The sequence below is a fragment of the Neolamprologus brichardi genome, chromosome 6 (assembly GCF_056152115.1).
Source record: "Neolamprologus brichardi isolate AB-2024 chromosome 6, ASM5615211v1, whole genome shotgun sequence".
Taxonomy (NCBI): Eukaryota; Metazoa; Chordata; class Actinopteri; order Cichliformes; family Cichlidae; genus Neolamprologus; species Neolamprologus brichardi.
The window spans coordinates 26897000-26921159 of NC_142109.1; the positions used below are offsets into that span (position 1 = coordinate 26897000).

The following is a 24160-nucleotide window of genomic DNA, read 5'->3' on the forward strand; positions in this document are numbered from 1 at the left end:
CCCATTTGAATACATTTTAATCACTGCAGTGAAATGGTGAAACCCGTTTCTGTTTTACAGAAAATTGTAAAAACAGCAGAATAACAAAATTTGATTTTTTTTTTGTTTTACTAGCCGATGCATCTAAAGAGTGAGTACTGATTGACCATCTCCTCCAAGCCCAAGCAGGTATCCCGGTATTTGTCAGTCTGACACTCTTCTGCTGTAGGCCAATACTCAACCCAGGTTCTCTCACCAATTACGTACTCGAATCTGAAAAGAACAATTGAAAGAAAAATAGTGTTTGTGTGACCAATCAGCAAAATACAGAATAAAACAACTGTGATAAATATACACAGTTCAAGATAATTACATTTATTCACTGAAACTATGATTAATGAATAGAACTCTGAGATTAGTTTAAATATACACCACACACAAGCACAGCCAGACAAACAATATACTTACGTATTCTTTCTGTCATCTCGGTGAATATCTTTATCTGAGCCCATGATAAGGTAGGTTTTTCCTTGTTCCAGACTTAAAGCTTCTCTGCAGTGTTGATAACTGAGAAATATGCGCTGTTTATTCAGTGGACCAACATCAAGACTCCCTGTAATTAAGATATGACAGTTGAGAGCAGTGATTTATGAATGACTGAATGTGTTGCTCAAGTTATAGTTAAACACAGTGCTGCTGTGTTCATATATATTCCTAGTTGTATCGTCATAATGGTGTCTTACGTGTAATATAAGTGTTTTCGCAATATGCTTGTGCTGAGTATTAAATGTTAAATGAGAAAATGGGTATCAGCAAGACAAGCTAATCTGGCTTATTGATAGCAAATGGTGTCAACCACTAAATGTACCTCTCAGTACAAAAGCATGCAGCAGTTTTATAAAATGCTCGATTTGTCCTTCAAATTGCCTATTTTTTTGTGGCTATAATAGAAACTAACTGTCACTGCTATCTTAATGCCACAAAAACAAACTAATAATTTCTTTTAAAATAGACGTTTAAAGGACGTAAGTACTTGCCTTCTTTGATGGGGTCCAGCACTTTGACTTTGTGACTGTCTGTGGATAACTCTTCTACAACCTCTTCAACCAGCACTTTGTAAGCTGTGGGCAGCCAAAGTATAGTTTTTAGCTTTTTGCTTTACTATATTCTATTAAATAAATCTAAATGTAACCCATTTATGTTTGTTTACCAAAGTCTATTTTGCTGGTCTCTGTACTTTCACAAATCTTAGCTTGGCGGTCATCATTGGGGATTTTTTCCTTCTTCTGCATACTGCAGTTCTCTGTAAGTACAAAATAGGGACAGGGTAAAAATGCAAAGCTGATGTATACATGTGTGTGGATAGGTGACTGCAGGTATATGAAGGTCAACTACACAACAAATATATCAGTAAGCATTTAATTCCTGCTCTGAGTGTTGTGACTACAGTCTCTAACATAAACCTTTGATTATTTACTGCAAACCAAATTTTAAATCAGATTTGCCAAAATAGGCGTCTTTTAGATTTTATAATTGTAGATTTGTGCATACATCTAAAGTTACTAACAGCACCCTAGCTAGTTATGAAAAACAAATGTACTTTCACAGGCCAGAATAGTGCAGTGTGGAAGTATACCCAATGATTCAAAAGCTCGCAGAATGACCTTTAGCAGTAATAAGTAATTGTTTTCTCTAAAATCAGTGTCTCACTTCGTTTCAAGAATTTTAAGTTTGCCCATGTGTAAGTCTATCATATTCTTGCTACAGCATTTCAAATGGGTTGGGGTCTGGACATTAGTCCAAACTATCCTGTTGTAAATTTGCTGTGTGCTTGTGCTCTTTGTCCAGTTGCATGAATCAGTTTTTCTCATGCTTGCATCACGCATGATCTGATCAGTCAAGTAATTGCAAAAATAATCAGTGACTAGTTGACTATCAAAATAATCATTTGTGGCAGCCCTTATGTATTTGTGCATATAAATGGCCGATAAACGCAATTCTGATTCTGATTTTTGCTCAAAATTTGACTTTTAAAATAAAACCTTTACTTTAATAACACTTCTACTGCTGTTTTCTGTACCATTTAAAGTTAATATAAAAATACATGACAACCTTTTAATTACAGTTTTAAAATAAGCTTATTTAATCAGATTTATATGATTATATATATGATTGTGTTTACCTTCAGCACATGTGCATATGTTATCTCTACAGAGCTGCAGTAGTTTTCCAGCTTCCCTCTGTGGATGGTAGAATTTCACGCAGCGTGTTTCTGCATTGAGGGAAAAAAACAACTATTTGACTGTTATTTTGTGACAGTTATGGTAGATATAACAATGTATATGAAAATGATCGAATAAAATGGCATGGTGTGCCTATTTACATTACACTGCCAAAAGTATTTTGCTCTTCTCCCTTCACATAGAAATGAACTTGACTGACATCCCATTCTTAATCCATAGGGTTTAATATGATGTCAGCACAACCTTTGCAGCAATAACAGCTTCAACTCTTCTGGGATGCTTTCCACAAGGTTCAGGAGTGTGTTTATAGGATTTTTTGATCATTCTTCCCAAAGTGCATTTGTGAGGTCAGACACCAATATTAAGCAAAAAGGCCTAGTTTACACTCTCCAATTTTAATTCATCCCAAACCTGTTCTATTGGGGTGAAGACTTTTGCTGGATAGTAAAGTTCTTCCTAACCAAATTTGCTCATCTATGTCTTTATGGACCATACTTTGTGCATTGGTGCACAATCATGTTGGAACAGGAAGAGACCATCCCCAAACTGTTTCCACGAAGGTGGGATGGTGAAATTGTCCAAATATCTTGGCATGCTGAAGCATTAAGATTTTCTTTAGCTGGAAATAAGGGGCCAAGCCGAGCTCCTGACATTCTATGAAACTCTCTATGCTCTGTGCTTGCTAATCTGAGGGCCACATGAAGTTAGGAGATCTGTAGCTATTGATTCTGCAGAAAGTTAGCAACCTCTGTGTGCTTCAGCATCTGCTGACCAGACTCTGTGATTTTATATGACCTACCACTTAATGGCTGACTTGCAGTTGTTCCTCATCACTGTCATTTTGTTATAATAGCATTAACAGTGGATTGTGGAATATTTAGTAATATTTGAGGAAATCTCATTACTGGACTTGTTGCACAGGTGTCATCCGATCACAGTAAGAGGCTGGAAATCACTGAGCTTCTGAGAGTGACCCATTCTTTCACAAATCTTTGCAGAAGCAGTTTGCATGTCTAGGCGCTTTTTTTATACACTTGTAGCCATGGAAGTGATTGGAACACCTGAAGGTAACAAAGGTAACATGTTTATGAGACTCACGTTCATAGTATTCATAGACAGATACCGCTGCGGGTTGTAAGACGCCCACCGGCATTTCCTGTTTGATCCTAAAAGCAATTTCCTCTGGTCGTGTGTGAGAAACCTGGGAATTGAATACAGACACACACAAAAGTGAAAAACATAAATAAACACCAGGGTAAAGGGGAAAAGGGGGGATAAGGATTGGTGTGATTTCCAACCTTGTCCAAGTAAATGATGAGTGAGCCTCTTTCTGACAGGGCTTTGTTCATCTCATATTTTGATATGGTGCGGCCACGTCCTTTAGACAACTAGAGACACACATAAAGACAAATTTTTAAACATTAAGAGGTCTTATTATTTTGGTTAACTGTAACCACATAACTTAATGTGGGTGTCTCTTCTTACCAAATCCAGGTCTTTTGTTTCAACAGCAAAACCAGTTAGTAAGCCAATATCCAAGATTGACATGCCTGCATCACGATCCCTGTTCTTATACCTGTAGAGAGAATGATAAGAATGATTCAAATGACAGCAGAGTTAAATGGACGGGAACAAAAAGAGTTAAAGTCATTACTATTTCTAAAGTGTAGTTAATATTGTACTTACATGACCTCTATAATAAGCTTGTATATCTTTTCATTGGCATTGGATTTTTCTGAAAGAATAAGGAAAAAGAAAAAGTGAGCACAAATAAATAAAATGCCATAAACTGAAGCAAACTGATTTGATAAAAAACATACAGATAAGTAAAATAAAAAGAGGAGATAAAGGACATCAAAGTACCTTCTACGAGATCCACTTTGAGGGTAAAATTCTGACAGTCACTCTCCCGTTCTTTGGGCTTAGCGTAATACAGTGATACCAACTGTTGCATCAGAAAAAGTGTGTTTTTATATTGTGTGATAAATAAGTCTTTGTTATACTGTTTTTTAAGGTTTAAAAAGCCTTGTCTAGGATTCTGAAATGATCAACTAACAGATAACTTACTGTCACTGTTGCTTCTCCTGTTCCCCTAGCAGTCACTGTGATGTCCTGGTTTATATCGTTAATCTGTTGGGATTAATATGTACAAACACACAAAGATGTGTTTGTACATATTATGAGAAAAAAAACAGAGATAAGCTCACTTCGCTCCCACCGACTGAATTTAAATTGCATTGAATGTCTGTAAGACAGGAAAAAAGGAAATAGACCAAAAAGCTTGCAGACTGGTGAGATGGATTGTGAAAAAAGACAGAAACACTAGCAGTACTGAGATTTATTTACTGCTAGAGGACATGTTTTCAGACTGACAAATTGTGCTACATGGTGACTGTGTTTGTGTTGCTTCTTCTCACCTTAGACGTTCTTGTGGCATAGTGGTTGTTCTGATTGAAATTGTACTTTTCAGGTGCCGACCTTCCTGGCAACTTGATGTCCACATTCAGATCATACTGTGGTTCGTTAGCGTTGATCCAGTACTCTGCTACAGCTTGATAGACCATTATAGTAGCCTGGAGAAAAGAAAGTGAGGGAGATAAAGAAAGGCAAAGGTTATAAGGTGGGATAATATGTATAAAATATCTGTATAAGATATTGATTGACAGAAGGCTTTGTGTTACCTGAGTTGATCCATAGCCTCCGCCCACCTTCTGTTGTGCGTTGAACCATCTCACAACATGTCTGGCATCTTCAAAGTTCTTTATTAAAACAGCACAAAACAAGAGTAGAGTTTTAAAATAAATTATGGAAAAACATTTTTCAAAGGTATTTCAGAGTTTTAGGCTTTCTAATCTGCTTTTTATTTGGGTGTAATTAAAATCCAGTCCAGAAACTTGCCTAATAAAAGAAAATGCAATGTTTTTCATAGTTCATAACGAAGCTGTGCAAAGCAATGTCTTATTTGTTTTAATTTGTATTTGCACACAACAATAACACGACATAAAACTAAATGTAGAAGTTATTTTCATTGAGCTGGAATTTCACAGTTAAATAAATGGTAACTCTGGAATGGTCAGCAATGGTATTTAAATACTGTAAAGTAAATTTTCAATGATTTTGTGTCCAAAACCTATAATATTTTAGAGACACATGAATGACAGATGGATGATATAATTTAGACATGCTCACCTGAGACTTGACAAGAGCAAGAAGAGCATAAGCTGTGGCTTCCAAAGTGTAAATACGGCCTCTAGGTACAGGCCAGTGAGATAGCTCTGACAGACACAGTCACACAAGTACATTTTTATTACTATAATATAAAACAGAAATATTTTAGAAAAAATGTAAAAACTTTTTTCAAGTTAAAAAAAATATTGGTATTCATTAGATAAAAGTAAATTGATAAATATATACCCAAATTTGAGTAGGCACACTGGATTTTACTGAGAAGTCAGAAATTAATCAAGTATAATATTCAATAAGTAAATTTTTCAGGAACGCAAGAAAATTTATGAGATTTTTTCAGATATTTTATAGAAAAGTAAATTTTAAAATTCATGAATAACAAAAGTCATGGTCTTCCAGTCTTTAGTGCTTTTCACCCACTTCTGTCTGTCTCTCCTCAACTCTCTCTCGCTCATCTACCTCTGTCAGTGTGTGTGTGTGTTCGCTGTGTGTCCCTGTAACCACGCCTTCTGTTCCAAGGGAAAGTCCTTCCTCCATTTCCCGCATCTCATGTCCGAACACCAAGAGTTAAAACAATCACCTTGTGGTAGTCTTCAGATGATCGGCTTTCTATTCAAGCTAGAGGAATTCCCTCATTTGAGGCAGAACAATGGCTATCAGCTCTGTCTAAAATCAGCCACATCTCCCAGAAAACCAGTTAACATCTCTGTATCCTCCGAACCACTTGAATTATCCTCTATTCTGCAGGTTTATCACAAAATTTCGGAAATTTTCCATAAAGATATACTTTTACTTTCACCACATTGACCATTGAACATTTACATTTCTCCAGTGTTTCTTTTGGTGGCCAAGTCTGAATAAGGGATTTGGAGCATGTGTCTGCCCTCTCCACTTGTGCTCAAAGGAAAACCTCTCACACCCCTAAAGTTAGTCTGCTGCATTCACTAACAATACCAGGATGCCCTTGGTCCCACATTGCATTTGACTTTGCATTGGACTCTCTTCAACTGCAGGTAACACTGTCATTCTCACCATCCTTGACCATTTTTCAAGGTCTGTACATTTTGCTGCTCTCTCAAAATTGCCCTTTTAGTTAGAGACATTACAGATTTGGTGAATCATGTGTTTCATCTGCATGGGATCTCTCAAGACATAATAAGGGGCCCACTTAAACATCCTATGTCTGGAGAGAGTTTTGTGCCTGGGTTAGTCTTCCCTCTGGCTTCCTTCTTTCTGCAGACTAGTGTGCTGACCAAATAAGGCAACCAGGATTTGGAAGCAGCTCTCCACTACACAAATTAGTCCAGGTGGAGCACGCAGCTAACCTGAATCAAGTAAGCCCACTACACCATGACGTCATTGGCTACTAGGCTCCCACTTGGCTACCATTTGAGGCGTTGCTGGGCTAACAACCTCCCCTGTTTCTGGCAACTAAAGGTACGTGTTCTGTCCATGCGCAGCATCATCTGCACCACTTTTAGTGTATCTTGAAGGCCACAGGGTTTGGCAGGGTATCTATGAAACATGTTCGACTTGGAAATGAATCCAAAAAGTTCCCCACCTTTGGTGTCAGCAAATCTGGAGTTTCCAAACTCTTCTGTTGGTAATCAGCTGTTCTGTCTGTGATTTAAGCTAGAGGAATACCCATATTTCAGGCCTGATTGTTGAACAGCAAAGAGTTAGTGTTGTCGGCACATATATGAAGTTTTTATGTTCTGTCTATTGTCGTCACCTCACATTTTTCTCGTCTCTGCGCGGGAATCCTGGCTGTGTCTCAGTGAGTTTTTAAGAGAGAGAGTTTTCCCTGTAAATAGAGTTTATGTGGATCTGTAAATATTGCAAACCTGGACACACTAGCTCACAATTCCTTCTGTTGTCCTTTTTTTTGTAACTTTACTGTAAATAAAAGCACTATTGCTTTCACTGGACCTGTTCTGAGTTCCACATCTTGAATCCATTTGCACCATTACCAACCATTAATGACAAAAAAAAAATGTATTTTAGCCTATGGTTATGTCCTGTATGTATGAGAGAAGAACAGGGTAGCAACTGAAAAGCACTGAAATACATCCTCAAGAATATATTTTTGTAGTACAGTTTTCTTTTTCACAGTTTTCCCAACTGGTTTTTGGAATTCACTGAAACTGTAATAATCATAGTTACATTTAACTGATTGTGCAAACATGTGCGGTGTGTATGTGTCTCTCTCTCTCTCTCTGTGTGTGTGTGTGTGTGTGTGTGTGTGTGTGTGTGTGTGTGTGTGTGAACATACCTGGGGAAACAAACTTTAATAGGATCTCTTTGTTCAATTTGTTTTCATTAGCCAGTGCATAGGATGTCATGGTCACAGCATAAGGGTTAGTGAGGCTGGGCAGGCGCCTCTCCAGGTAGGCCACTGCTTTGTCTATACTGCCTGGGAGACTCTGGGCAGATAAAAAAAGGAAAAAGAAAGGAAGATAATGAGTGACAGGAAAACGGAACATAATGTTCTTCATCCTTTTGTGAGCCTACAGAACATGTTGGTGAAATGAATTAAATTCTGCCTGTTTTTGCTGGTCTGTGGTTTAATTCTTCAATGCAAGTGCAATAGAAAGTATCACCCTTTGATTATTTTAGATACTTTGTAACAACAATGTTTGCAGGTGAAATACTCACATTGACAGTGTCGGAACATATTGAGCGTGACTCTTGCATTGCAATGAGGCAGAAAGCTGTCATGGAGGCGTCTGAATCTAAGCCGGCCACATCACCCTACAGATGAAGCACAAACATATTATTATTATTTCTAACAGAACAGTTTTTAATATTTATAAAAGAAGAATGGCAGTTGTATAACTGGTTTCTCATTTAGTTATAAGTTATTTTGTATTTTAAGTGTAGATGAAGAACTGGTGTTAATAAAAATCAGTGCACTCACATTCATCTCTCCGTGGATTACAGCTGTAAATTCTTTGAAAACACCATCAGGTTGTTGTCCTTTGAGAATAAGGTACTTGACAGCATCACAGATCACATTATCTTGTATTGCAACCAGATGATGGGCCATTGCAAACACCTTGGCAACATAGGCAGTCAGCCTTATAGACAGGAAGAGGGGATACAATAGCTTAATTTCATTTTATTTGCCCATAAAATATATTGCCAGTACAAAATCAGAAATTCAAGCAGCACGCGCAAAATACTGTGAATGAATTCATGGATGTTTGTGGGTGCCTCACCAGGTGCTAGCTGGGCGAGAAACAAATGCAGCAAAAGATCCATCATTTTTACGGAAGGCCAACTCATTTGTGTAACCTTGATGAAACAATTTAAAAAATAAAACAATCTTTTTACTTCACTGCTATTCAACTTGCATCTGACTTTTATCTATTGGAAACAATTTTGAGGCGCTCTGTGTGTTTATTTTGTCACCAAAGAATTTATGTACATCTGTGAGAGCCTACCAGTTTTTATATGTTGGAGAGCTTCATTACGTTTCTCAAAGCCCACAGTTTCCCATTGGTTGGTTTTGTCCAAATACAAGGTTGCAATAACAGGCAGGGTCATTGAGATCATGTTCTGCTCTCCACAGCCCGAGGGTTGTCTGATTAGAGTACCCATTGAGTTGCCGCCAATGGCATTCTCCACCAGCTGAGATACTTGTTCTCTCCCTGCATGCATACACATACAAAAAAAGGTTCACAATACCCATTAAGGTAGTCAGTCCCGAATGTCAACAATAACAATATATAATAGAAGCTTCAGGGTGATATAGCCACTGAATCACATAAACTGTCCAAATATCAAATATTTCTCACCTGTCACAGAGATCTGTGTGCTAGTAGGTGTGTTTGGAACCAAATCTTTCCTTTGAATTCCACTGTTAAGAAGTTCGTTCTGTACACCATCTAAACAGAGAAAAAAAGGTTTTATTAAGGTGAAAATCAGTGTGTGACTTAATAATTATAATCTAGATTTTTAATAGATAAACTCACTTTCTCCTTTCTTAACAGGATCTAAAGTCACGATCTTTGGATGTTTAACCAGTACGCCCTCAGGCTGGAAAACAAACAAACATTGGAAGTCATTATTATTTTAGCAAAGAAAAGTGCAGTAGGCACAAAACAGGAAATAAATCCATAATTAAATTAAGTCCTCCACAGCTTATCCTTCTAAGCCTAACTGCGACCTGTGTGAATAAACTCAGTTTAACGTTGTATTCTTGTTGTGTGAAGTGAACCTCTCTCAGTGTGTGAGAGAAGTAGCCACAGCAGCAAAAATGCAAATGATGTTAGTAGTCAACTTACTATTGCAGCTATAAAATGTGTACTTTGTAGTTGCAATAGATACTGAAAGTGTGCTGCTGAGAGGCAGATAATAATTAAGTGACTGTGGTGGTTTACAATGTTATGTTATTTTTAGAGTATTTTTCCTTACAATATATAAAATATAATATAATATAAAATATAACATCATCAATATTGGTATGAAGCCAAAACCCTTTTCAAGACGACAATATTTTTGACGCGCCGTTTTATGAACATTACAAAAATTCTGAAGACAATTCTGCAATATCTGGCATGATGTGGTTAAGTGACAGGATCCTCAACACTGTTAACTAAGTGTTGATGTTTTGAAAACCATTCACTTAACTGTCTGGTTGCAACATTTTGGCCATCTGTAAAGCTTTAGATGTCTGACTTAGCTTGAACTGTCAGGTCTATTTAAATTTCAACAACATCATTATCCATTTTTAACTATACGTAATTATTAAATATTGTTCCCGTGTAACTTTAACCAAGGTGACAGACTTCCTGCAACATTAACCATATTAAGCGGTTATTTTAATTCAAATCACATAGTTTCTCTAACTTGACCTAAGTCACATTTTGAATAAAATCCCTTTTACAAAATAGACACAAAACAAGCAATGAACTAAAAATGCATTTGACCAGTATGATTATTGATAATATTTTTGATGATTTCTGAGATTGTTAAGGGAAATTTTTTGGCAGTAATAATCATGTAGTGATTAGAACAAAAGATCAACACATATTATTAGTGTACAAAATTATCAGTCTGACGTTTGGTCTGGGATTGAGCCAGAGTCCTGTTATTGTTTCTGTCTGTTCGTTTTTGTGCCTAAACCTCAACAAACAATAACTTTCAAATTATTTTATTACTACCTTTACTACAATTTTGAAAGGCCTGTTCACATTCAGATAAGACATTTTTTTGTTTTTGTTTTATTTAATAAGAAAGTGATATTGAACACATTTTTGGGCATACAAATAGCAAACACTGGTTTTCTTACCACCACCCGCAACATCTTCATGATGCCATCATTGAGATATGAGTCCTTAACAGCTGCTTTAACCTCAATGCGCCGTTCTCCCTCCTTCATGGGAATAATGACGAAGGGGACAGATCGTGTGGTCTCTGGCCCAACAGTGACCTCCTGGCGATACTTACCACGTTTGGAAGCTGAACTGCACACGTGCTCCTCCTCAGTTAATTCAATGCGTACCTTTATAAAATAAAAAAAGCAATGACAAAGTTGGAGAAGAGACTGATCATGTGGTGTTTCAAACTGGAAGAATACAAAGATCCTGATGAAATACAGAGATTTTTTGAGCATTCTTTTAACTTTCGGCAATTTCAGTTACTCCTTATTTACAGAAAACTAAGGTAATAAACTCAACATGAAAAAGGAATCGTACTCTTCAATTTTAGTAATATATGATAAGCCTAGATAGATAGATAGAATAGTTTTACTTTGAACATGTAATTATAACTAAAATAACAAGAGAAAAGAAAAACTTAATGACATTAACTTTTTGTGAATATCTCTATGTCTACACAATGTTTATGCTCAAAAAGGAGTAGGATGAAACTTCTGTTCCTACCCCCTTGATTGAAATTCTATTATTTACAAATCAATATTCAAAATTCAACATTATATAATGTTTAACTATATACAAGTCTACACTTATATATAATACACAAATTAAAAAAAATTCAAGCTCATGAACCAAAACAACAACAAACTACATTTTTACATAAAATGAGCAGCCTATGGTTAACACGCACTAAATTTCTGAGCTTTGTTAAAATAATCTCTTTAATAATCACTTCTCTTTTTTTCAAAGGATTTTGAGAACACAACATGAAAATGCACAATATAAACTGCACAAGATGACACTTTTGAACACCACTGTGTTTCAGTCCAGTAATTACTGCAGTTCTGTACTTACAGTGATAAGATCAGGGCTGTAGTTGTGGAGGATTGCTTTAATTTCTATCTGCTCTCCACGGACAGCAGAATAAGGCAGCCTGAGATCAATGAAGAAATCCTTCTTGACAATGACCTCAAATGGATCACCCACACAGATTCCTTAAAGAAAATATGCAGAAAAGAATGACATTTTTAAAAAAGTAAAGGGAAGGCCAAAAAAAGCCATATTTTAGTCACCAAATCCTCACCGTGAGTTCTTGACAGACTGATGCCGGTGAACTGCCAGGTTGTGATTGAATCTTGCAAAGGAACATTTTTCACAAATGATGTGGTGTCACTGAAACAGAGAAAAATGTTAACAGTCTGAGAGATGTTAAGATGTAACTTCATTTGTATGTGTTTGTGATTTACAGTGACTCACCAAGGTGTGTTTCTAGGGCAAGGAGGCAATTTGATATCAGACCAGAGCCAACTTTCTGGGAACTTGGTGCGAGTAACAATTTCATTGCTGTCCATGAAACTGTTGTCTTCTCCTTCACCTGGATTTTGATTAAAAATGATATAATTTTGTGAATTTTATGACACATAGTATGAATGAGATAACCCCTTCCCATTTTGTTTCCATCTCTTACTGCGAGCCAGTTTGAGGTCTTCCTCCCTCTTCTCTGCTCGAAGAGTTTCCACTGCCTTGCAACAGCGCAGGAAAGCATCACGGCAGCCTTGACCATCAACAATGTACTCGCTGCGGACCTCACAGGTGTATGAAAGGGGGGTTTCCTTCATGCCATCCAGACAACACTCAGATTCTACTGGGTCTGTATAATTTTTTACTGAAAACAGAGACGGTTTAAGAAGAAAGTATAAGATCTCTGTTTTACTATAAAGTTAAAAACATATATTTTTAAATATGTCTTTTGTAAAAAGAAAATATTTTAATGAAGTCAAAAGCATAAAATAAATGTTTTATTTTTCTTTTTGTCTGTTGTCTAATGCATAGCCTGTCAAAAGTAAAAGCAGTGATATGTGTGAAATTATGAATTAATATGTGGTTATTCATGTATATATATATATATATATATATATATATATATATATATATATATATATATATATATATATATATATATATATACACATATATACATATATATACATATACATATATATATATATATATATATATATATATATATATATATATATATATATATATATATATATATATATATATATATACACATATATACATATATATATATATACATATATATATATATATATATATATATATATACACATATACATATATATATATACATATATATACATACATATACATACATATACATATATATATATATATATATATATATATATATATATATATATATATATATACATATTTATACATACATATATACATATATACATACATATATATACATATACATACATATACATATATATATATATATATATATATATATATATATACATATATACATACATATATATACATATACATACATATACATATATATATATATATATATATATATATATATACACATATATATATATATATATATATATATATATACACATATATATATATATATATATATATATATATATATATATATATATATATATATATATATATATATACACATATATATATATATATATATATATATACACACACACATACATATACACACTTACGTAAGCTGCTTCTGACATCCATTACAGCAGCGTTGCGCTTCTTTCTGTTCGCAGGCTGGCATTTAATTTCTGTAAAGTGCAACACAGACAAAATATACAGTCTATATAACAACAGTCAATATACAACAAGCCTGAATCTGAATTTGGTTTTTATGTTACTAAAATAGAAAGAATATAACACAACCTTTGTTGTTGGACTTTTCAAAAACATGATAGAAATAATCCTTTTTTTTAAGTATAATATATCAACTTTATTAATATGTTTGTGATGAAGCAGAAAACCCAACATTCTTCAAGGGTTTAGCAATCAAGCCGAGAGAAAAGTATTAGACAACGGTAAAAGAGTGGGATGCTCTGCTGCATTGTCACCTTGTCTATATGTGGTCTTTGCATCAGTGTTGGACTCAAACAATAGCCCAGCATCAAAGAAGACGCCCATACTGTCCTTTCCTCCACCAGGTGTGCAGCCTGTGTCATACTGCTCTACTACGTCCCACACCTACAGGTTAAAGTACAAAAACATACAAGAGTGTAAATTGAACTGTAAACGTACAATAAGATGACTCGAATATGGCTCACAAATCTATAAAAACAAATGGGCTAAAAAATAAAAAATGTCTTATTGACATCTTAAAGATTATATTATGACATTGAATTCACTGTCACATTTTTATTTTTCTCTAATTTTAGACTCACAATAATCAATAATCTCACAATAATCTCATATGAACACACACTCAGAGCAACAAATCAAACTGGGGACCTACGGGCCACCTGGTGTGTGCCCCAGCTAATGCATAGTTGTTCTGAGGCACAGGTTAACATGCTGTAACAACATAACAAGTTTCAGGTTTTTGGTATGTATGCAATACGTAAATTAATATGAAATCCAATGTGCAATTTGTTTACTGAAGCTAAACAATTTACTGAAGCTAAACAATTTGACCTTTTTCTGTGTCAGCCGGTGCTTGTTGTTTAGGACGTAGACACCTTTGTCAACTGCAACCAGTCCCACTGTGGCCTCTGGATTTCCTGTGACTTTCAGACCAAACATCTTGCGAGGCTCATAGACTGAAGAAGGTCGTGAGGATTCCAGTTTCAGCTAAGTGAGGGTGACATGCAAATTTGTATATGTTAAAAATGAGTACTACTGTAGAAATTAGTAACATTTGTGCATTTTGGCTGTAAAGATTCACTCTTTCACAGCTCTTGAGTCTCTTACAGTGCCCATGCAGGTGTCTTTTACATCCACCCAAACAGAGTCTGATACCACTTCATTTGAACTTGTATGATAGTAGGCTATGATGCGGAACGATGGCAGCATTTCTTTGGTGATTGGTTGTATCAGGGAAATCAGTACTTGGCCTCTTGTCTTATAACGGCCATGTTTCACTAGCTGACCTCTGCTCTGGATCTGGGGAAACACATTTACACATTAATACCTAACACCTTAAGCGCACATGTATGTACTATGACCAGTTGTTGCATCACAGAAAAAATAGCTATATATACAAAAACAAATAAATATGTCTCTTACCAGATATGTGATGTCATGATTTTGATTTGGCTGCTGGTTGAGATTGAGGTTGATTTTTAGATTGTCTCCTATTTTCAGCTCAGCTGCATCCACACCTGCAAATATGTTTCAATAAATGCTTTAGTTTGAACACATCTTTTAGTGCCTGTTTCACACAGTATACTTCAACTTTTACCTACAGTAACAATCTTTATACTTTTACTTGATGCAATGCTTCTTCAGGATTTTTCTCACCTATGTGGATAAAAGTTCTGGTCTTGCTCTGGTACGGTCTTGCTGTCATCTCTGCTCTTGCTTGTTTATCAGGTGTAAGAATTCTGTCATCGGTCATTGCCTGTAATTAAAGACACACACACATAAGCCACACTAAGCATAAGACAAACATTCATCTGCTTTCATGTGCAACTATACAAGGATCAGTCAGGACCTGTAATTAAAGCCCAGCATACATAACCAATGAGCAACAAGTTAAATTAAGTGATAAGTAAGTGATAATCTCTTTCTATGTTCTTGTACAAAGGGGTTGAAAATGATCTTTATTGCTTGAAGGCAGTATTTGTGTGAGCAAGCGTTAAAGTGGGCCAGAACAATCCAAAATAGCATTCTGGCAGCCACTGTGCTGCCCTATTATTATTATTACAAGTTATTTTTAATGTCGTCATTATTGTAATTATTATTATTATTAGTAGTAGTAGTAGTTTGAGTTGAAGTAATAGTACTAGTAGTAAAAGTAATAGTAGTGGAAGTAGCAAAATGGGTCGTTTTTGTGACAGTTGGGTTATGCACATGCAATGTGCACTGAATGTGACGTGTAAAACAATCCATCCGCAGAGGGATGATGAACATATAATAAATATAATAAATGGATATATAACAAATGTTTGTTTTTTTTTTTTTTTAAACATACAGATGGTAATAATTGGTGTTGGATGATATTTCTTGCAGCAAGACACCGAGACAAATTCCTTGTTTGTGAACAAACTTGGCAATAAACGTAATTTTGATTCTAATTCTGATGTTTATGCAAAGTTTTGTTTATATTGGCCCACCTGTTAGGGAGCAAATATTAAAAACAGACATAAGGGTATATCTATATACATACATATATATATATATATACATATATACATATATACATATATATACATATATACATATATATATATATATATATTAGGGGTGCAACGATACAACAAAATTCACGGTTCGGTTCGGTTCGATACTTTGGTGTCACGGTTCGATATTTTTTCGATACAAAAAAAATGTTCATGCCTTTTTATTAATTTGTCATTTATTAAATTTTCACGGCACATTCTGCACCACATCTCTGTGCGTTCATCATTTGTTTGAAGCCAGCTCACCTCCTGCAACCACTTTTCCGAGAATACGCGCTTCTTTTGTGGTTCGGACTCCTTCTGACATTTCTTTGGAGGTGGAGGAACATCACAGTAATTGCTTAAAGGAGCTTCTTCGACAACTTTAAGAGTTCTAAACAAATGTCTGTCCTCTTCCTTAAAATCTTATGTACGCAAACGCGCGTTGCAACTTCTTATCTTGTGCGGGTTTTTATTTTGACAGCGAATGCGCACCTGCGGACCACTTATGTGCAGCCCTGGTTATTTAGCTCGTCATATTGCAGCCACAGAAATTCTTTTGTCCATGAAACCATAAAGCTGCACTTTCTTTTTGCCTTATAGTCTGATTTGTCATAACCTTTCCGTTTTGTCACTTCTTCACCCTGACCTGTCTTATTTGGCTCAGCAGAACTAAAATATATATCCTGCTGCTTTTACAATCGCTGAGCGTTATGCTCAGCGATTCTCTGCGCGATCAACCTCTCACATGTTTAAGCTGCAGGAGATTTCACTTGTCATGTTTGCATAGTAAGCTAACGATTGATAAGACGATGTCAGAGGAATTGGTGCGCAAATTATCATCACTCACCAATCAGTACTGTCGCTTTCTATACACAGTTCACGCGATTGCAAAGTGAAAGCAAAAAACAAGCGCAAATTCAAACGCGATTTCAGTATGTCACATATTGACAGTGGCCGATGCCAATGACATAATTACCCAGCTACATTTCCGAAAGAATGCAAAAGCATTGGCATATATTTTTCCTTCCTACGATAGGCCGACGGGCAGGGCAGAGATAGATTTTGGTAGCCCGACTGGAAAAAAGCCCCAGGACGTCGGGCTAGCGATTTTGCGAGCCCTGTATCTGATTGAGGAATCACTCATCTTTGGAAAAGAGAGTTTATTATGGAGAAATGTCTCTTTCCAAAATAAAAGCTATACTATACGCTTCTTCTGGGCTATATTCTCAGCAGCATATTAAACATATCAGGTCCCCATAAGGAGAATCATGTGCTAACGGCTGTCTAAATGACTCGGGTAAAGTTTGTAGCATGCGTGCTTGTTTTTGTCTGCTTCCACTTGTCTTTGCACTAGGATGATGTCGGAGTAAATGTGCAGTCATATTGGTTGTGTTCCCACTAGTGCTGTCAGCGTTAATCTGAAATGACGTTAAGGTCACAACACGGCAAATCTCCGTTAACGAGCTACCGCGGATCGCCTCATGAGTGGGGCTGGAAGACGTCAACACATTAACGAGCTAACTGCGCTAACACACTAGTTCCCACCAATTGAGCATTGCTGGCACATCCAACATACTGTTTTACTTTTGTCCATGACATGCTTACCTTCAGGGTCATACGTCACATGAAAACCAAAATAGTTCCAAACGCCAGATCTGAATGAGGGTGGGGGAGGTTCAATTTGCCATGTTGCAACGAGCTTAACTTCTGTCTAGCTAGCTTGCCCTGCGCTCAGTGAATCTGTGTTCGACTACTCCGCCTAGGCTGCACTGTCGAGCGCAGATCCACTGAGCGCTCAACACAGACAGCATCGTCAGAAGGAAAGTTGATAAAATAAATTAAAAATGTTGTATCGTTCGATACGTATGCGTACCGAACCGAAAGCACTGTATCGAACGGTTCGATATCGATACGAGTATCGTTGCACCCCTAATATATATATATATATATATATATATATATATATATATTCAAATTCAAATTCAAATTCAAATGGTATTTGTCACACACACACAACCATACGCAGTATGACATGGGGGTGAAATGCTTGTAGCTACTACAAGTTACAAGCTACAACTTACTACAAAATTTACAAATTAACTTAGAAATTTACAGTATAAAATGTGCAAATAGCAGAAAGAGATTATAAAGATTATAAATTATAGGAAATGTGTGGTGGTGCGTGTGGTGATGTGATGTGTGTAAGAGTCCAGTCTTATAGTGATGTGTGTGGGAGAGTCCAGTCCTACACCTGGTTCAGGGCCCGAATAGCCTGGGGGAAGAAGCTCCTCCTCACTCTCTCTGTTTTGGTCTTAACCCTTTAAGACCTACCATAGAACCAAGTCCGCCAGAGCTTATATTATATGTTTACATGCTGTGGAGCCATTTTTGGGAGCATTTCAAGTTGCTATACATCAATACAACCATTATAGCCTAGATTTTAATAATATGTCTGCATTAAGTGCATAGTAATTACATAAATTGCAAAAAAGTGCAATAAACTACAAAAAAATTGAAAATCGTTTTTGTTTTTTTAACATATATTTCTAGTTAGAGAAATTTAAGAGGCTTATCCCTCAAAACTGTAAATACAAAAAAGTTGCACAAAATAGTTTCCCACCACAGGAAATTTATTTTGAGTGTCTTCATAGTTTTATTTTTGAAACACACCAATTTTTATACACTGCAGGAAAAACAAAAATAAATATTATACTGCAAATTTGCAAAAAAGCAGCATATGCATCAAAATAAACTGTTTCCAGCAGTGCAATATGAGTCCTAAGCATCCCAGAAACCACACAGAAAGTCATAAAGTCAAACATAACTTTTAAAAACACCAGTATAGGCTCATTGAGGCCCGGATGGTAAAAAACTACATTTCCGCAAAATGACGTCACTTCCGGTTTCGGGCAGGTCATGGCGGACATGCAAAAGTTCGCGCTGACGTCTATTCTAACGTAGGAAGTGTTACAAACAGCTGATCAGATCGGCAAAGCGTGTTTCTGGAATATTATGTTTTTGTTGCTGCAAGTGCTTTTTATGCAGTTTTTGCAAAGCTATATGTGGAAGGAAACAAGCTGATGGCATAAGATGTAAGTACAACTCCTCCGGTTTCATATGCAAACAAAATTATTACGCTAGCTTACGTGGTTGCAGAGCTACCGGGATTTAAAAATAGTTACGCAAAACAGAGCGTGCCCGCTCCGACCGGTTTTAAAGGGTTAAGGGAGCGGAAGCGCTTCCCAGACCTCAACAGTGAGAAGAGTCCATTGTTGGGATGGGAGAGGTCCATCATAATCTTCCTAGCTTTGGACTTGCTTTGGACCGCTTGGTGTACATGGATATATATATATATATATATATATATATGTGTGTGTGTGTGTGTGTGTGTGTGTGTGTGTGTGTGTGTGTTGTAAGATTATTGGTGGTGCTGTTGTTGTTTGTTTGTTTGTTGTCTTTTTTGGAATACTCTGTTATTTTTTTTTGGGGGGGGGGGGGCGGGGTTTAAAAGATTTTTGAAAACTTAAAAAAACTTACATTGATTCTCAGCTCGGCTGCATTTCCTTCTGTATTGATGGTGAGCCGAGCCATGCCGTTAGCTGCAGTGAATCCCCTGACTGCCCCAGGATTAATCTCTACTGGAACGTTTTGTGCTGGAGTTTCATCAGGATTTAAAACTTCAATCTGACATCAGAAAAAAGAAACTGAATCATAACACTTTGTAAAGCAATTGTAATTTCTTCAAATACCACAACGTATCAAAATTATGATTTCAAAGTGTAATATTATATCAGACTATGTAAATGTAAATTAGTGCTTTACCGCAACATCGAAGGACATTCCTGGCTTGAAATATTTTGGAGTTCTTTTAAAGTGGATCGTATAGGGTGATGTAACAATCTGGATACCTCTCAGCTCAGCCTCCACCATTTCACTACCTGTGACAGGGTACAAGAAAATAATTATGCACAAAAAATTGTCAGAATTCATATGTTTTTCTATTACTCACTTTGTTTTCACCGAAAATAAAAACAAAAAACAGTAATTTCTCATTTCTGACACAGATGTTTTTTTTAATTGAATTTTTTTTTGTTTTGTTGATACTCATATACTATCTCTAAAGCTGGTGCACCATTGAAATTAACATATAGGAAAATCTGAACAGACTCAAAAAGATGGGCTTTTTTTCTTACCACTTTCTGTCAGCACACTGACAGATACAAATATGGCGCCCCCTACAAGGCTGTTGATGTCCCTCTCAACTTTTGTTATGTCTTCCCTCCTCAGTCTCACCTCTCCTTCACCATTTTCAATCTAATTCAGCAACATACAGATGTTCATGTAAAGATATGTTCTACACTTATAGCACAACAATACAGTTTCTGAATAGTAGGAGGTATTTAAACTCTTATGTCAGCATCACTTTATATGGAAAGGCTAAATCTTAAGTATAAATATGGGCTCACCTGGACTCTCCGAAGAGAGTCTGGAAAACTCTGCTTACTTTGGTCCTTTTTGATGACCCCAAATACCACATAGGCTGTTCCATCCACCTCCTGACCAAACAGATACCTTAAACCATGAAATAAAGATGCACTTGTGAACAACCAGTTTGAACCCAGGTCAAACTGTAACAAAGGGTCACATATATACTACTTAAATCCACAAAACAATTACATACGTAGCTTTGATTCTGACGGTGAAATCTATGCTGTTCACATGGAAGAACTGTGTTAATGGTATCAGTTTCACCTCAAAACTGGGAAGAACTGCAAATAATAAATGAATGAATAAATGAATAAATTAAATGAATAAAACATTTTCTGTGTCAAGTTGAAGTTACTATTTCCATTGCACATTTAAAAACAGTTAAGTAATGTAGTTCAGGTATAATACAGCTAATGGGATGCTCACCATACTCTTTGACCTCAAACTCTGCAGAATAGATTTGCTGTGGGTTGCTCTGGAATTTTGCCACCACTTTCCACAAACCAGTACTACACACACACACACACACACACACACACACACACACACACACACACACACACACACACACACACACACACACACACACACACACACACAGATATTAATCAAACAAATAATTCAAGAATTTGGAAAACTGAAGGTAACACATTAATTAGACTGCAGACTATATTCTACACACAAGATTCACACTATTATTATTAGCAATAATAATAATAATAATAATAATAATAATAATAATAATAATAATAATAATAATAATAGTACTCACCTAACAATTTCACCAAGCTGGAAATCTCCAGAATGAATACCTGATTTTAGAGAGACTGGATCAAGTGGTAAAACAATGCCTTCAGGTGTCTGTGGAAAAACATAAATTTTCAAAACTAAGATATAAATGACAATATTAAAAAATCTAATAAAAAAAGTTTGTGTTTTCGTTGTTTTGCTACGGCTGATTGCAAAATGTCAGTTTCAATTCTGAGCCCATGAAGAATAAAACACAATACCACAAACTCAATGGCAATGGAAGCATCAGTTTGGGCTGCTTCATCTCTCTCTACAGGCTCCATCTGGGGTGTCAGTGCAAACATCCTGAAATGAACTGAAGGGAAGAGAAGATGTTATTTTTGCTGCTCGGGCAATGATGTATACATGTTGGGAGGAATATTTAATAAAGAAGTGTGGTTTACTAATTTAAATTTAAAATATGTCTTAGTCAAACTGGGGGAAATATATGACTTTTTTCCTTTCAAATCTTCACTGAAAAAAATTATCAGATGTTCTAACCTTCTTCAATGGGACTGCGTGGACTACACAAAACAGCTTTCTAATTTGTGAAAAGTGATGCCATAGTCACATAATTACTGTAACAAACTCTAAATTATTGGAGCAGCACCATGTTTCGTTAAGTTTATTGAATGGCCCTTAAAAAATATTGAATCTGTATTAAATAAAATAAAGATAGAACTATGGACGCATGAAACACATGACATGGGAGCTCTGGTTTTCCATTACAGCTTTATTCACCTCCATACATCAACTGAGCACATCGCACCCAAACACAACAAAAACCCCTCCTCTAAGCTTGGGTGTGAGTGGAGCCCTCTAGTGGGTCACCACAGAACTACCCTTGTGTGTGCTGTTTCTCAGTCATGAGGTAGCGGTAGACTCACCTTTGGTGTTTGGTGTATAAAGGGTCTTGTCTGTCTGAATGAAGATGTAACCAGACTGGAAGGAAACCATGACGACTTTCTCCAGGAGGCGGTCGGGGAACTGAGCCTGTAGGTACACATACTGCTTCGCGTTGGGATCTTTACTGAAGTCTCCTGCAGGGATCTGAAACCAGTATGAAAAGTCTATGAAGACTTGGATGGTATATTCAATGATAATTGAATTTCAATGTAATAGAAATAACAATGATAGTCACATATGCAGTAAACAAATAATTCAACTTACCGTTACTTTCCCAAGCTGCTGAAAGTTATTTGCATCGTTGAGGGTCACAGATGTTGTTGCCAGCCTTTTAGTTTTGGTTGGATGGTTCATCACATTGATTTCAACCCTAACGTCTCCTACAGTGCAGTCTTGACACTCCACAAAGATGTTTTCTGCAGTTCCCACCCGCAACAAGTTTGGGGCAGACATCACTTGCCTGCAGAGCAGCGATAAAAGAGAAAGATGTTAATGATAGATGTTAATCTCTGTGTAGATAAACACATGCTGTTACTGACTAAAGAATAAATGATTTATTTATTATGTTATATGTTCATCTTAGACACTATGAAAAACATGTTAATAATTGCTGAAATAATTATTTTTAATTAAAAATTAAAGATGGATTATTATTTTTATCTATTTATTTATTGTATAAAGGTTTTATGAACAAATACTTTCAAAAAAAGTATTTACCGGCTGTTTTCCCATGTGACTCTTAATTATTATTTTTTAATTTGTGGGTTTTTAAAAAATATTTTTCAAGGTTTTGAGCAAGTGGAAATACCCAGTATTCAGTGAGAGTGTTACATAGGAATTCTTAATTCCCAGGTTGACAAATACTATCTTTGTGCTTCTTTGCTAAAGTCTGAGCTCACATTTTTGAATACTCTCTATTTAAATATTGCAGCGCAGCCTGATGCCAGTTTGTTGATTCGTCATTAGTGTTATTCATAAACAATATAAACCATTTTATATTATAAAGTTATTGTTAGATTTTGTAATCCTCTGTGTTTTATTTAAGGTCTGTTTAACATGAGAAGATCATGTCTTGTGTTAGAATATACCCTTTCACAATGTTTAAAACACTTTAGATGCTGTTCTTTGATGTTGTTCTTTCTTTATCATAATGACAGTTCTGTTCCCTATAATATATGACTGGTTGCTTGAAAAGGAGCCACAGTGACAGCATAAAGAGGTTGTCATTATAAACATCAAATGTTTTAACCCATGGAAAGGTTCGTTTTTTGGGTAAATTCCAATTGGTTATGAGCTATGTGCTGGACTTTAAACACAATCAGTGATCTATTGATTATCTTGAATAAAGTCCAAAACTAAATCAATAAATCTTTTCATCATGCTTCTGGAGTCTATTTGCTTTGTCTGGCGTAATGCACCACTGTGCAAACTCTGGACAAAGTTTAGGACAACTTCTTGGCATCACTTTAAATACAGAATTACCTTGACTTATGTTACATAAGCTGCAGACCTGGCTGCAGCTTCTCATTACACAAAAAAAACCCCAAATAAAATAAAGTTAGCAATAAAATTAGTTGGACTCTGGTTTCATTAACAATATTTTTTTCCATAAGTTTTTCCTCATTCCTTTTCCTTCAAATAACACCCATGCCTTCTTGCTTAAAAAAGAGTGTGAAACTATATATGCAAAATAAAATAATATATTCATGCAAAAATTCAATTCAATTCAGTTCAATGCAATTAAACCTTCTGCACACATCCAAGATAATGACATTGGCTTTGTTTTGCATGAATTAATTCAACCTCACTGGGAATGTGTAAAAGTACAGCAGGTCTACTTACAATGGAGCTCCATCAGCTACACAAGTGAGAGAAGCAAAGGCCAGAGAGGCCAGCAGCAGCAGAGTCCTCCTCATTATCCCGATCCTTTTCTGCTGCTAAAGTAATCCGTGGCAGTGCAGCATCCTTCTTTTATTCACTAACCTCCCTCCTAGTG

At 36.0% G+C, this 24160-nt stretch overlaps 1 protein-coding gene across 1 annotated transcript; it reads right to left on the reverse strand.

Annotated features, from left to right (window-relative positions):
* On the reverse strand, nucleotides 1-24160 carry LOC102799596 (complement C3-like). The gene is made up of 43 exons (XM_087841938.1): nucleotides 24007-24160; nucleotides 22429-22624; nucleotides 22146-22308; nucleotides 21480-21574; nucleotides 21242-21330; nucleotides 20896-20978; nucleotides 20663-20750; nucleotides 20448-20553; nucleotides 20175-20295; nucleotides 19804-19919; nucleotides 19519-19665; nucleotides 15119-15218; nucleotides 14885-14979; nucleotides 14570-14761; nucleotides 14294-14449; nucleotides 13717-13846; nucleotides 13348-13416; nucleotides 12255-12452; nucleotides 12044-12161; nucleotides 11871-11959; nucleotides 11642-11781; nucleotides 10702-10914; nucleotides 9383-9446; nucleotides 9206-9295; nucleotides 8852-9058; nucleotides 8627-8702; nucleotides 8326-8485; nucleotides 8064-8159; nucleotides 7681-7831; nucleotides 5412-5497; nucleotides 4904-4981; nucleotides 4640-4795; nucleotides 4290-4352; nucleotides 4086-4167; nucleotides 3909-3957; nucleotides 3708-3798; nucleotides 3521-3610; nucleotides 3321-3423; nucleotides 2162-2251; nucleotides 1190-1282; nucleotides 1017-1100; nucleotides 448-592; nucleotides 1-252 (listed from the first exon to the last, which is right to left on the reverse strand). Exons 1-43 carry the CDS (start codon nucleotides 24078-24080, stop codon nucleotides 111-113), a joined length of 4974 nt encoding a protein of 1657 aa, XP_087698064.1. The 5' UTR covers nucleotides 24081-24160; the 3' UTR covers nucleotides 1-110.

Excerpts from the sequence above, each read along its gene's own strand:
- LOC102799596 (XM_087841938.1), bottom strand. The coding sequence starts at position 24,080 with ATGAGGAGGACTCTGCTGCTGCTGGCCTCTCTGGCCTTTGCTTCTCTC. Across the intron at positions 20,751-20,895 it reads GTTTGAGGTCAAAGAGTATG|TTCTTCCCAGTTTTGAGGTG; the intron begins GTGAGCATCCCA and ends TATTATTTGCAG. Across the intron at positions 19,666-19,803 it reads GAATGTCCTTCGATGTTGCG|ATTGAAGTTTTAAATCCTGA; the intron begins GTAAAGCACTAA and ends TTCTGATGTCAG.